Source organism: Gouania willdenowi, chromosome 15 (assembly GCF_900634775.1).
Source record: "Gouania willdenowi chromosome 15, fGouWil2.1, whole genome shotgun sequence".
NCBI lineage: Eukaryota > Metazoa > Chordata > Actinopteri > Blenniiformes > Gobiesocidae > Gouania > Gouania willdenowi.
The window spans coordinates 416,245-431,048 of NC_041058.1; the positions used below are offsets into that span (position 1 = coordinate 416,245).

At 42.4% G+C, this 14,804-nt stretch overlaps 1 protein-coding gene across 4 annotated transcripts; it reads right to left on the minus strand.

Annotated features, from left to right (window-relative positions):
• Nucleotides 1-221: 221 nt before the first annotated feature.
• Nucleotides 222-14,341, minus strand: rtn4a (reticulon 4a). 4 transcript variants are annotated; one of them, XM_028468759.1, is made up of 9 exons: nt 13,508-14,341; nt 11,233-11,286; nt 7,917-9,671; nt 2,638-2,845; nt 2,430-2,568; nt 1,465-1,534; nt 1,318-1,364; nt 1,187-1,245; nt 222-953 (listed from the first exon to the last, which is right to left on the minus strand). In XM_028468759.1, exons 1-9 carry the CDS (start codon nt 14,130-14,132, stop codon nt 911-913), a joined length of 3,000 nt encoding a protein of 999 aa, XP_028324560.1. In that variant the 5' UTR covers nt 14,133-14,341; the 3' UTR covers nt 222-910. The 4 variants fall into 4 exon arrangements, with proteins under 4 accessions (XP_028324560.1, XP_028324561.1, XP_028324562.1 ...); XM_028468760.1 differs by having other exon boundaries at nt 7,917-9,299; nt 13,508-14,339; XM_028468761.1 differs by lacking the exon at nt 7,917-9,671 and having other exon boundaries at nt 13,508-14,314.
• Between the last annotated feature and the right edge of the window lie 463 nt (nt 14,342-14,804).

The window sequence follows — 14,804 nt, forward strand, 5'->3', positions numbered from 1 at the left end:
GTTAGACTTTGATCCAGAGTAAAGATGATCTATGAACATTGATTTGAATTTTTTTGACACAACATCCTAAATCTCATCAAGACTCAACTGGTTAATAAAAAACATTTCCCTCATTACATATCATTTATTTAACGATTAAAGCTGATAATGGAGAGAAAAAACATTTATATATTAATTTGTAATAAAGGTGAAATTATGGTGAAAAATGTGAGCAGTCTGGATTTCTTCGCTAGAAGCTTTATTGATAACTGTTTACATCTCACAATGCATTCCACAAACACAGCCTCCAGCAGGGGGCGCTGTATCGTCACACAATGAAGTTTATTGTTCACGTTTAGACTTGCATAACAAACAAAAGCTGGAGGACCTCGAACGTCACATGACCACATTTTCCTTAAATCCCTTTTCATGGTTTTTTAAAATCTTTTTTACGATGAATGAATGCGATGCTAGCAGAGTCGCTACTAGCATGAAAGAAACCACGGTTTGTATTTGTCGAGCAAACGATTCTAGCTAGCAGTTATTCAAAGCGACAATTAATCTTTATTGTGATATAAGCCCCGCCCTCTTTCTTTGACCCTACCCCCTTTCACCACTGCCTCGCTCCGATTTGTTGAATGACGGCGTAAACCAACAAAATCAGCTTTGGGAGACATGACAGGAGGAATTCCAGCAGGTTTTCAAAATAAAAGTTGGGTGCTTGTTTAACTGCAGAGAAAAAAAAAGACAGACATAAAAAAAGGGGCGGGTGTTAAAAAAAAAAAAAAAAAAAGAACCAAGAGAACGTGACAGGAAACGAGAGGGAAAAAAATGATTGTTTGTTCAGACAACAAAAAGTGATAAAAGGGCTTCGCCGCGCCTCAAACTTCCTCTTCCTCTCCTCAATCCAAACTCACACCTTCACATTCCTTCATTCCGCTTTGCGTTTCATCCCGGGAACCGTCGCCTGAATCCTGCAAGTCCACGCAGAGGGAGAAGAACGTTCATTCATCAGCGTTTATAAACAATTCAGAACCATAAACACTTCACTGATTATTAAAACAATCCTCCGTAGACCAGACAGATATCAGTGTTTGAATTTAAAACACTTTCAGTCATTTGAACAAATTTAAATTTTCAAAAAAGTTTGTTTATTCAAAGAAATGTGATGCATTTATGACGGTGCGAAAAAAGAGCGCTGACTCACTTTCCCACAATGTCTTTGATCTGCTTGTTGACCATGGATAGATAGTGATCGATCTGAGCCTGAAACACACACAGAGAGGTGAGTACACACACACACACACACACAGAGACACACAGAGGGGCGGAGCCTACCTGGTGTTTCTCGTAGATGATTGGACAGCTGAAGGCAGCAATCAGACCTACAGAGAGAGAGAACATGATGAACAGAGTCATGTGATGCACACTGGGTGTGGTGTGTTTGACTCAGTGAACAGATGTTTGAGGCGTTCAGTGTCTCACCCAGAATCAGGACAGTGAGTCCGTTAAAAAGAGCGCCAACGTAAGTCAGGATCCACATCAACCCGGCAAACTGTAGAGAAACAGAGGTCAGTGAACACCTCGTCAGTGGTACAGTGATGATGGGGTAAGGCGTACTGAGATTGTATCTGAACATGTGCACTATCAGAAAATATTTGCTACTTCCGCTGTGCTGAGACTCTTCATAAGTAAGTGTTCAAAGTTAATTTATGGCATAAAATGCACTTCACTGGCAAATTACTTGCTGAAATATTTAAAATACATGATTACACTTGTTAATACAACTAAGATACTGTTGTAATCTCAGTATGACAATTCCAGCATGGGTGCAGTCTCAGTACATGACAGGGGTTTGTTGGTGATGCGTTCAGGAACCGGTCCAGTGACAAGTAGGAGTGTGACAATATCTCGATACAGCGATATATCGCAATATTTTTCCACACAATCGATTATTGATATGCTCCTGTTAAGTATCGATTTTTTTTATTTTAATAAACAACCTTTTCTGTTTGTCACTAAAATGTACAGGTACGTCTTCACAGAAATATTATTACTGTTTGTTGAAGGAACCAATATATTGTTTACTGTAATATTTCACTATAATGATGTCACTGGTAATAAAGACCATATTTATTGTTTACATAAATCACTATTAGAGATACTAATTCATTTAAATGTTTCACTAAAATAGTGTCACTGTTCATAGGACACTTTTTATATTTATTGTCTTCCAGAGATAAAAAATAAAAACTGTATTTTTCACTTAATATTTTTTTATTATGTCAGATTATCGCAGATTGATTTCTGACCAATATATCGATAATCGCAGTATCGTCATATCGTGAGATAATTGTTATCGTGAGCTGTGTATCGCGTATCGTGTCGTGAGGTACCCAGATGTTCCCACCTCTAGTGATAGTGTTATGGTGATGTGTTCAGGGACCCACCTTGATGGAGTCCACCAGGTCCTCTACCAGGAACAGGTGTCTGAGCTCAGTGATGACCCTGTTGACTTTGTCCAGAGCAGCGTCGCTGTACTTGTGGAGCGTGTCTTCAGACAGCGCCACCTCCTGGTCCAGGTAGTGTCTACAGGAGGAGGAGCACAGGGGGTCAGAGGAACGTTCTAGAAGCTTCTAAAGCATGGGGGGTCCTCACCTGAAGGGGTGGCCCTCGTCAGACTTCTGGACGGCTTGGAGGACGCCCCTGTAGATCCTGAAGGTGACGGTGACAGAGAGCAGGGCCAGGCCGATGTAGGAGCTAACGCTAACAATGCTGCACACCGTTAGCGACAGCAGCAGCAGCAGGGCGGCGCCAAACACCACGCCTGTAGCCTTCACATCACGCCAGTACAGCAGGTCCCTCACTGCACAGGAAGGAGACGTTATTGAACCTCAGCTTTAGAACCAGGTCATTAAATTGTGACCGTTTTTTTTTTTTTTTTTTTTAACTCAACCAAATATTTTTTTTCTAAATAAATATATTTTCCTGAGCTACATGCATTTCACAGCATGCCTGTCAAAATAAAAGTTTCATAAAAGTCCAACATGATTGACATTAAGTATTTATTTTATTTTTGATGAGCTGTCCACGACCCACCAGTTGAGAATCACTGCAGGTTAGAAAATTAAAAAAATGATGGGAGACAATGGAACTCTTCAACTGAGACATATATAGATCTATAGGCAGTGTGTGTGCTGAGATCCACTTCTTCCTAAAGGTTGGAGAACCTCTAAACTCCCCCAGCAGCAGAAGCTACAGTAGTAATTTAGTGTTTCCAGGATCCAGAGCTCACTCACACGTGCTGTCCCTCAGAAACGCACTGACCCACTGTGGTGTGTGTTGCTCATTAAATCTGAAAGCTGCGCTGTTACGTGTGTGTGTGTGTGTGTGTGTGTGTGTAACAGCTGAGCTGAACATTGCCACTGATTATGTTTCATTGGAGGATTCCAGGGCGGTCAGAGGACATTCATAGCTCCACCCATCTGAAACACATTTGAACATTTTTTTTCCACAAAATGCTGATCTACCATATAAATCTATATATTTTTAACTCAATAAAGTCTGACCAGAAAAACAATTCCAGGTTAAATGTGCTGATGTAAAATCCCACATAGACATTTATTAACAAACAGCTGATCAATATGTTCCACTGTAGTCCGTTTCTGCTCTCAGGGACAGCATGTGTGAGTGAGATCTGTAGATGAGGGTCTGGGTTATAACACAGTGATCATATAACTGAGCTGTACATGATCTGAGACGTAGAGAAGGTAACCACTCCTAAAACCAGTATTTGAATACAAATAATATAAATAAATACGCTGGGCTTGTAATCGGAGGGTTGCCGGTTCAAGCCTCACCTGGGCCATCACTGTAAGATTTTGAGCAAGTCCCTTAACCCCGAACAGCTCCCCAGGCGCCGCAAAATGGCTGCCCACTGCTCCTCATGGATGGGTTAAATGCAGAGGACAAATTCCATGTATGTAATAACATTACGTGGCCAATTAAAGGCAAAAGCCCTGATTTAATCTTAACAAATAAGATTTAAAATAAAATAATATAGAAATAGGAGACATTTCAATATAAACAAAAAAAAATCAACAATTGCACAGTCCTAACACAACATCATTGAAAATGTAACAAACAATAAGCTCAATGAAATTAAAGATAATGTTAGCTTTAGCTTAGCACACAGACACTATCACACTGAAAGTGAATTATTCTCAGTCTTTGTTGGACAGACTGTCTGTAGCTGTGGTCAGTAGGTGAAATACCTATGATCCATCAGCACTGCCCCCTGCTGGCAGTACGGAGAACTGACTAAGCAGAAAACTACAGGAAGTGAAGATCACATGACGTCACTACTAACAATCAGGGAGACATGGGATCCTCTGTTTACTCTCCACTACAGTAGGGGGCGCTATACACCCGTTCACTTTAACCAACAGAAGATCAGTCATCATTATTGATCAGTGATTATTGATCATCTGACAATCTTCAGTGTCACACACAAAACGACTCCAAAAGTACACAAAATAAAAATACACAACGTGACGAGAACATTTTACAATAATAAATGTTCAGAAAACTTACAAACAAAAACAACACTTGGTCTGAGAGAGTTAGAGATGAATAAAGACCATAGAACTGGTTCTAGTTCCTACAGCTAGTCATTGTTCACTCTGCTGGTCCTGCTCTGTGAGGCGGTCCAAAGCTCCATAAGGCAGCACGGCTATAAATAGAGGCGCTGTCTGCGGATCACAGAGCGGGAAACGAGGCTCCAGCCCCCGCAGAGAATCAACTCATGCCCGAAAACAGAGCCCCTCACCGTCCGCTGTGACCTCCGGACCAACCGCCTCCGTTAACGGACACACACCGACTAAACACACCCGGGACCGGACAACAGACACCGGACAGACGGAACCGCAGCAGAACGGAATGAGCAGAACCAGAGAGGAGGAAGAAAACGGAGACACACAGATTAACTAGAAACTGACCCCGTTCAGCCGCCATCTTGGATCTCACAGAGGAGGGGGGGGGGGGGGGGGGTATCCTTAAAATTACAAATATTTAAAAACGTAAATAAAATGTAAACAGTGGCTTAATTTATACCAAATAAACTCTCTGAATTCAAGAGTAAATAATATTACAACTTTAAATCAACTGATGAGTAAATATTAACATTTTAAACAGATGAAGAAAATGCAAATAAATTTAGAGTTAAATCAAAGATTGTCATCTGCTCTTCAATGATCATTTATATTAATATATTAAGTTTGGCGCAGAGGTCATCTTTTCCTATTGGCACTGTGCTTTAATTTTGAAGGAAACTGATTGAAAGAAGTTGGTTTCGGTTTCTTACTGTGGTAATGTTCGTCGTTTATCGATGAACAATATAAACTTCATGTTTCTATGTCTGTCTGTGTCTATGTGTCTGTCTGTGTGTGTGTCTGTCTGTCTGTGTGTGTGTCTATGTGTATGTGTGTGTCTATGTGTCTGTCTGTGTGTGTGCCTATGTGTGTGTGTGTCTGTCTGTGTGTGTCTGTGTGTATGTGTCTGTCTGTGTGTGTGTGTGTGTGTCTATGTGTATGTGTGTCTGTCTGTGTGTGTGTGTGTGTATGTGTCTGTCTGTGTGTGTCTGTCTGTGTGTGTGTCTATGTGTATGTATCTGTCTGTCTGTCTGTGTGTATGTGTCTGTCTGTCTGTGTGTGTGTGTCTGTGTCTATGTGTATGTGTCTGTGTGTATGTGTCTGTGTGTGTGTGTCTGTGTGTGTGTGTGTGTGTGACTGACTGAACCTTTCCCTCTCCTCCTTATCTGCTCTCTGCTGACTCAGCGTTTGGACTTCCACCTCAAAGCTCAGCCATTAAACACATCGTCGTCTCCACAGCCAACGTAACTCACGTCATCACAAACATGAGGCCCGTGGCCCTCCTATGGCCCACAGAGGGATTCAGATCAAAGATAATCAATGAAAAGCACAAAATATGGGAGGCATACACTTTCTGTGTATTAACTTATAAATATAAACAGCATTTTGTTCTATAAATTCAAAAAAATTCACTCTCATTTCTAATATAAAACTGTTTAATAAAATACTAGATTTGGTTTAAAAATTAAAATAGGAACAGATGGTGTTAATAAGTTATCAAGCAGTTTAAATAAAGACAGATGTGTTAATATCCAATATTTGTCATGACATCAATATGTGTTTATCCACTGATATTAGCTTTATTATTAAAACCTTTAAAGAGAAAGTAGCTTATTTTCCTTATTATGCTTTTGTTTGTGATGACATGGAAACACTGAAGATGAATGGTTTTCTTATTCTGCACAGATGTACAGTATGTGGAAAGGGTTAGGGTTCGAAAAATCGATTTGGCGATATATCGTCTCGTGATTCTCGGATTGATTCTGAATGCGACCATACCAATTTTTTTTATTAATATGTATTTAACCAGGAAAGTGTTTTCCACTTCTAACTGTACAGAGAAGTGCTGAAACCTGGACATGTTGACCAGCTTGAGCTTTTTAATAAAATCTAAAAAGAAAATACTAAGTGAAATCCTGTGGGACTTCACAATAAAAGTAGCCCAAACTGGTTCATTCCATGGAGATATAAATCATATTAGGAGGCACAGAGAGGTGAAGACAAAAAAAAAGCTGATATCAAACATCTCCAGTTAAAAACAATACGTCATCTGGGTAAGAAAACAAAAGTTAACATTTTTAGAAAAATATAATTGATAAACATACCACTTGTTTTTGATATTGGACATCAGTTCTTGAATTAAAGACACACCCCTACTAACTTCATCTTTTGGAACAATATTAGACGTTAAATAATTTTTTTTTTTACAGTAAAACAAATGGGCTAATATTAGTGTGACTTTAACAAGAGTAGCTAACGCAAACAAAGTTGGAAACATTAGAAAAGATTATAATCGACTATTGTGATTGTACGACAATATGCTACAACGTTTGCGGTGCTACTACTACTGATACAGTGCCAAAAATAATGAAATGATGTTCTTATTAACATGGGGTTGAATGACGAAGGTGTTTTAATGGTAACGGAGTGGAGTGGACAACATGAAAGTTGGTCCCAGCCATCCCACACTGAGCTACAACTTAATGGTTTCTGTTCTAATACCTAATGTCCTTCACTGGCTTTTTAAACATTCACATCAGAGAGTTGTTCTGGGGTTTCCATGGATACAGTTGATGGTAACGGAAAAGTGCTAAAAATCATTAACCATACACCATACAACACGAACCTACATTATAAAAAAACTAGATGAACTAGAAAGCTTGGATTTTATTTTACTGAAAACAATTTGTTAAAAAGTCTCGGGCCCAGATGTTTTTTTTACCAAATGTGCCCCGAATGAAAATTTCGCCCAATCGTGAAAAAAAAAACAAGGAACATTTCCTTTTTACAACGAGGACACACACTCCAATGGTCTGAATAAAGCCGTGTTAGCTCTAAAACAGGGCGTCTCTCATTCTTTAAATATCTCAACATGTGCTCAGGACTGTAACCACGGCCCGGTGACGCTGCGTTCGTGCACCGGGGTTGGGTTTCACATGGGAGGTTATTTTCAGAGTGAAACGTAACCCACGCAGAGAAACGCAGCGCCACCGCTTTCCTTTCCTCATAAAGAAGTGTGTGATCTGTGTGAGACTTACCGGCTCTGAAACCAAAACATAAAATAATAAGGAAATACAATGATGCTGGAGAAATGAAAGTCACAAAGTGCAGCAGAAACAAACAAGATGCAAACAAACTGAATGCAAAAAGGAGACGTAATGGTCGTGCGGAGGGAGGGGGGGCGGGGGGCGTAACAAACACATCTCACTGACGGGGAGGAACAGAAGAAGAATGGAGATGAGGCGATGAAGATGGGGTCGATGAAAGCGGGGGAAGGTCCATGTTTACCTTTGGTCGGGTTCAGGCTGGGCATCTTAAAGCGAATCCCACCTTCACCGCTCTTCGTAACCACCATCTCATCAGCCTTACAAGTGGGGGTGGGGTCATGGATGTGCGGCGTCGCGTGCAGAGCTTGCAGAGTCTCCAGCTCCGCCTTGCTCCTCTGGGGTGTGGCCTGGGTCAGGAGGAGGTACGAGCTCTGACTAGGTGCTTCCTTGTGGATGACGGGAGACGCTTTGGTCGAGTCCTTCAGCCCGAAGCTCAGATCCTCATCCAGGGGCAACTCTGGAAGTTTGGAGGAGGCAAACTTGGATGAATCCAGAGCCTCCAGGAAGTCGTCAACGACGCCCCGAGGAGGTCTCTCAATGAACTCAAACTCCTCAGAGGAGACCTCGTGCTCGGACACTTCCTCTGCCATCTCTGGTTCCTCCATCTTCAGGTCCTTCTTCTGCGTCTCCACCTGGAAGCTTGTAGGATTCTTGGCCATGGCTTCAAGGACTGGAGACAAGGAGTCAGCGGTTGGCGACTCTGAATCTGAATCCTCATTCTTCTTCTTGTTGTTGAAGTCGAGAGGCTCAAACTTTTCGAGCATTTTGGGAGAATCAGAGCAGGAAAACCAATCCTTCTGCTCAATCTTCACCGGTTCCTCTTGCTTTACCCTTAATGGAGGGATTACTTCTGCCTCTTTGACGAGATCAAAAGCCCCAAAGATCTTCTCCTCTGCTGCTTTGCCTTTGTCAGCGATCTTCACCTCCATCTCGTCAGCCATCTCCTTCAGCAGGGACACTTTGGCGTCGAAGGCAAACGGGTTGTTAGCAGACAGATTGATGGGAGGGTTGGGTGACTCCATCATTCGCCTCTCCAAGATGGGGCTTTGGTCCTCAGGGCTTCCCTCGGAGGAGCCAGAGTCCACTTTCTCAGGGTTGAGTGGAGAAGACTTCAGAATGTCTGGAAGTGAAGGAGGCAAGACTGAATCCTCCTCTTCCTCTTCGTCGTATTTCAGACCAGTCGATAACGGGTTCACCGACTGCAGCAGAGAGTCACTGAGCGTCTGGCCGCTCTGGGATGTCTTCTCCTCCTGGAGGAAGGATGGAGGACAATCTTCAGACTCTGCAGTGAGCCCATACTGAACCAGGTCTGGATTAGGACTCTCTGATATCTTGGTTGCACTGCCGTCGCTCTTGGACTCCCCAAAGTGAGAGTATCCGCTGTCGGCCAGTGGGGAAAAACCATCAAAGGGGTTGTTGTTCTTGGTTTCGTACATCAGGTCATCGTCTTCGTCAGACTGGTCGCCAACGCGCTCCGGTTCGTACGGGGACGAGTCCTTGGGGAAGGAATCCATGGAGACCTTGGATTTGTCTTGAGATGTAAGGAAAGGTGTGTCCCAGAGCTCTGTTGGGTTAGAGGAGGGAGGGTGAGACATTGGGGGGTTCACAGGGGAGGGGCCTGAGCTAACTAGCTTCTCTTCGGGTGAGACGGAGACGCCGCTGTCGTCACAAGGGTTGTGCTTCCCTAGACTCAGGTACGCACTAGCTAACGGCTCCATGAGCTCAGTATTCTTATTACGACCTGGTCCAGGGTCGCCCTCGTCATGCTCCACGGTGGAGGCGGGGTCAGTGAAGGAGGAAGCCAGGGTGATGGCGGGTCCCGAGGTGGGGGGCGGGTTAGGACTCTCGGTCAGAGAGAGCTCCTCCAGAGAGTCGGGGGAGTGAAGAGGGGAGAGGGGAGAGACGGGAGCAGGGGAGATGCCCTCCTGCCCGAGCGCTTGAGTAGAGAGGGAGGGGGGAGAACGCAACACAGCACACATCAAAGACACACCCCCAATCCTCACCCGGGTACAACAAGCACCAGGAACACCTGGAGGACACATCAGCCCAGAACAGAGCAGTGCTGGACTTCCGTTGTTCCACTCTTTAACGCATCAGAAATGATCAAAAACTAGTTGCGCTAACTTTGTGGTAATGTTCCAACATTGTTTGATCAATGTTTAATATTCAGTAGGATTTAATTATGTTAAAATGTAAATGATAAACACATTTTCAATCTTGTTTTTTACACCTTTTAAGGAATTTCGTATTGTTACAAATTTTAACGGTCGATTCATTTGAATATCTTGTATCTTTTGGTTATTTATTTTACTCTTTCCTTTTATTAATTGATATAATTTTAAATTATTTTTTCCCTTCTAGTATCATCATCGTTACAGATTTTTTTTTTACCGTTATTTATTTTGAGGGGTCTCAACAAACCTGTGCTTTTACTTTGAAGGAGATGGTTTCCTAACTGATTACATGTGCTTTGTCATTTCAAAGCTACCAGCAGTGATATTATGTAACATCTTTTGTATCTGATCCGGTCCTTTTATTTTTGAAGGATACTATTGTATTCTCATTATACAGGCAGTTATTTGGTACTTTCTCAATGTCGACCCACTGATTATCAATTATCTGTCTTTAGTTTGAATATTTTTTATGCATTTATTTGGTGTTTCCTGTTAAAAATGTTTTGGAAAAAGTTTTTATTCTCATTAAAAAAAAACCTCCCACGGTTACATTTGTGATAAACACTTGATGTAATGTCATGTGTTTAGTTTCCAGCACTGGTCTGTTCTCAGGACACACACACACGCACGCACGCACGCACACACGCACACACACACGCACACACGCACACGAAACAATGAAAACATTGTTTGTTTGTTTGTTTTGAATGAAATCATTTCATCACGTTTAAATAATTCAATGGAATCTTTTCACAAAATATGCATTTTATTATTTTTCTATTTTGCATCAAATATATATTAAGTACATTTATATTTTCTTCTTGAAAGGGAAACAAATTAGTTGTTTTTATAAAGTGAAGGATCTTATTTTCTGTTGTAAATTCAGAATTGAGCTTTAATTGAGCAAATTTTATTTTATCAGATGACAACATTTAATCAGAGAGTTTTACGGTAGGAATTAAATCAACCTTTAAAAAATCTACAGATGATTTGACATTTCCAAATTTTAAAAAAATTAATAAAATAACAAAACGAACTAGATTAATTTATTTTAAAAATCTGTTCAATTAATTTTATTGTGTAATTTAAATATGTAATTTAACTACTTTTTTAAATAATCATTTTATGAAATGTATTCCAAATTTCTTACGATAAATGTAATAAACTAACTGTAAATATATGAATATAAAGAACTTTAAATGCAATACTTTGGGAGCACGGTTTTTATCGCTGCCCCCTGGTGGTCACATCTGGACTTTAGGTAATCATCTGCTTAGTCTCTCACACACGCACACGCACACGCACACACACGCACGCACTTGCCTGTAGGAAACTGCATCAGAGGACGAAGATGAGCTGGAGAAGAAGAAGATGGACCTGTAGAGAAGTTAGCGACAGGAACAGGTTCAGGTGTTTGCTAAAGGTACAGTATCTCGTGGTGACGTCAGAGGTTTGGTCTGAGTTACTGATTACACACAAATCTGTGCAGTCAAACAAAACTCCAGCTGTTACACAACACACTGACACTTCCCTGTGAACTTCCTGTTAGTGCATTAAAAGCACATTTTTACTTTAAATATGATCATCTGTGTTCCTGAAGCGTCTTTTCAAAATAAGAGTCTCCCTGGGTGAATAAAGGGTTAATTAAACTTATCATTAATAATGATTTAGTTTGTGGTTCGTATTTATTACACGTACACAGAATAAATTAATTAGATGATTAGATGATCATGTCTTCAATAATTCATCAAATCAAGATTAAATTAAACACAATTATTGAATAAAGTCAGAATTAGATAATCAAGCCTGGCTTGGAGCACAAATGAAATCCTCGAGTCTGTTTTATTGATCCAGTGTGAAGCTTTAAATCAGAATAAATGAGATGATCAATCAAAAATGAGTTTTTGGAACAGCGTCATTTTTTTTTGATCATGTTTGAGGCTAATGTCAGAATGTTGTGATGAATGAATTCATTGATTGATTAGTACTGTCTGTCTGACTAATGGGTTGGTGTTACCTTCACACCTGATGTTTATCTTGCAGTCACTGAACTAACCTGAGATCAGAACGACATTTGTTAAAGGAAACTAACTGGTAGCTCACTAGTGTGTTTCAGACCTCCATGGTCCTGGACCTGTCATTCAAATCAGTTTAATAAGACTAATCGTTGGCTCTAGAAGGTTCTAGACCCTCCATTCCAGTAGGTGGCAGTAGTTTAGCTTATGATTAAACCTCTTAGTCACAGTTCAAAGGTTTCCTGAAACCTTCAGGATGATCTACTGAGTTTATGTTTATCAGTGATTAAACTTCACTGACTGATCGTCATGTTTTAGTCTCAACTACCTTTGAAATAAATATTTAATCTCATTTATTAGTGACTTTCTGATTTTTCTGATCTCGAGTCAATTAAGGCAGATGCGTTAATTAACCCTGACACAGAACATTAAACTACAGCCTTAAATTGTCTTACATTATATTAAACTACAGCAGTGAACAATACAAATGTATGTTAAAACACGGCATTGCAGCAAAGCGTTGAACTACATTAAAGTAGAGCCTTTAAACGCCTGTAGTTTGCGGGTGTTTCTTATTAAAGTGCAGGGTGTGGTTCGGCTCGGAAGGATTCCTTTGTTGTAACTACGCCGTGCTAATACGCCCTGCTTCCAATGTCGGACAGCTGCTTGTCCGTTACTCAAATCATTTTAACCGTTAACCTTTGAAACTGACGTGGCTGCACTAATTAAAAATAATAATAGATGTGATAAATCTCTGATGTCACAGCCTGATTCTGTGTTTAAACCACGCAGGAAGGCCACCTGTGGCCCGGGTAAAGGTGAGTTTTGTATCCGCTGCCAGTGGAGCCATGCACCGCAGAGGCCTGTCCGATAATGGAAGCACCGTTAGCAGCAGCCGCAGACACGCAGCAGATTGACGCCGCCCCGACCACACGGTGACCGGGTGGACACACCAGGAGGTTTACGATTAAACCCTCCACCAGTGGACCAGTGGATCCTGGGGCCGGAGGTTACCGATTACCGGGGACTCACCGGGCAGGGCCCTTTGTGTCCGGTCCCCGTTATCATTCACAAACAGGTGGGCCGCATCACCACGGATCACAGGCCCCGAAAACACCAAACACTAACAAACGTTCACAAAATACACGTTCAACTTGTTAAAATGAGTGAGCTAATGTCAGTAGACCCCATAATGCCCCCCAGGCCCCACACGGAGCTCCAAACATCCGCAGCGACAGGTCGACACACACCGGCTGACCGCGGATGGAGATCCGCCTTCGGGCTTCACCCGGTCGGCTAACCGTTTTCAGCCTCACCGTAACACTAACATCCTATTTAAGACAATCTCACCCGGTCTAATCTTTGGTACCGGGCCCATGTAGATGAGGTGTGAAGGGACCACACGGTGGGGAGTTACCGGGTTAATCCGCGGTGCTCGGGCCACGAAAAAGCTAACAAATGTTTCTTTAAAAAAATTAAATAAAATCACACTGTAAGCGACACCGTTAACAAATAAAGGTGTTAAATCGGATTTAAAACGGGATAAAGTGTGACTACCAATCGGTTCCCGGTGTAACACTCACAATAAGCTGGAGCCGAAGCGTCCTCCGTCGCCGGTCGTCGCTCTACCGCCGCTGCGGGGGATGGCGCTCTTTCCCCGGGTGTGTCTGCGGGGCGGGTTGCGGGGGGCTCCACCGCCGGGGCTGTGATCTGCGTGTTCTCCGGCTCCGCTTTAGGTGCAGTGACCGCGGGGTGCTCCAGGACCAAGGGGCCGGTGGTGGTAGTGTCCGGGACTGGATCGGGTTCAGTTTGGAGCAGCTTGACCTGTTCAGGCTCCGGGTCTGATACTTTCACCGGTTCAGTCTCTGGATCGAGAGCTTTAAAAAGTGCAGGTTCAGGCACTGGTTCTGGGTCTAATAAATTATGAAGTACTGGTTTGGGCTCTGGCACTGGTTCTTCTTCAGGCTCTGGTTCGGGGTCCAGGACTCGGACCGTCCCTGGCTCCTCCTGCGCCGTGCTGTCCTCGGCTCTGTGCCGCTCCAGGGCGTCCTGGGCCCCGCCGACCAGGTCCACGATGTCGTCCACGGCGTAGAGGTCGTCCCTGGGTCCGGGCTGGGCCTGAGGTTCGGGCTCGGCCTGGTAGTGGTGCACCTCATCGTTGAGGAAGGAGCTGGTGGAAGAAACCAGGTGCTGGTCATGGTCTGCCATGTTTGTTTGAAAAGTTTCCGCTTCCCCTAAAGTTGTGCTCAAAGTTCGGGCTCCCGTTGGGGTTCGGTTCGGGCTCGTCCTGGTAGGTTGGAGTTTGTGACGGGGCCGAGTGGAGCAGCACGCCGCTCGACAGTCGCCTCGCTTCGGACCCGAGTCTCAGATGTCCCCGGGACAGGGGGCGGAGCGAGATGACCAATCACCTGTGTCTTACTCTGTGACTGACAGCTGCTCTGGCCAATCTCTGCGCCGCCCACCACGCCCTACAGAGGACATAAAATTTCTAATGACGTCACTCGTGCTCCGTTACATAAAGGAGGTAAAACTTTTTATACGTAAAATAAATGTTTAGAAAATACAACATAAATAATATTTTTTATGAAATATAATTATAATGTATACCATAAAACATAATAATACTGAAATAACATTTATTCTACCAGGCTTTTTGCATCCAAACCTTTCCACATTTGTATCTTTTAATTTCTGAAACAAAGATCCACAATATTTAATTCGATAATATTGTGTCTATTCATTTAATTTTAGACCCAATTTGAAAATCTAACCACGATTAACTAAAATGTTGATTTTAATTATGATTCTAAAGCATGAAGACAGTGTTTTTTTTATTACAAGCAGTGTTTAATTAATTCATTATTAATGCATAGTGAAAAC

Coding starts and splice junctions, on each gene's coding strand:
- rtn4a (XM_028468759.1), bottom strand. CDS start 14,132: ATGGCAGACCATGACCAGCACCTGGTTTCTTCCACCAGCTCCTTCCTC. Junction 2,569..2,637: donor GACGAGGGCCACCCCTTCAG/GTGAGGACCCCC, acceptor CTCCTCCTGTAG/ACACTACCTGGACCAGGAGG. Junction 954..1,186: donor ATCAAAGACATTGTGGGAAA/GTGAGTCAGCGC, acceptor GTGGACTTGCAG/GATTCAGGCGACGGTTCCCG.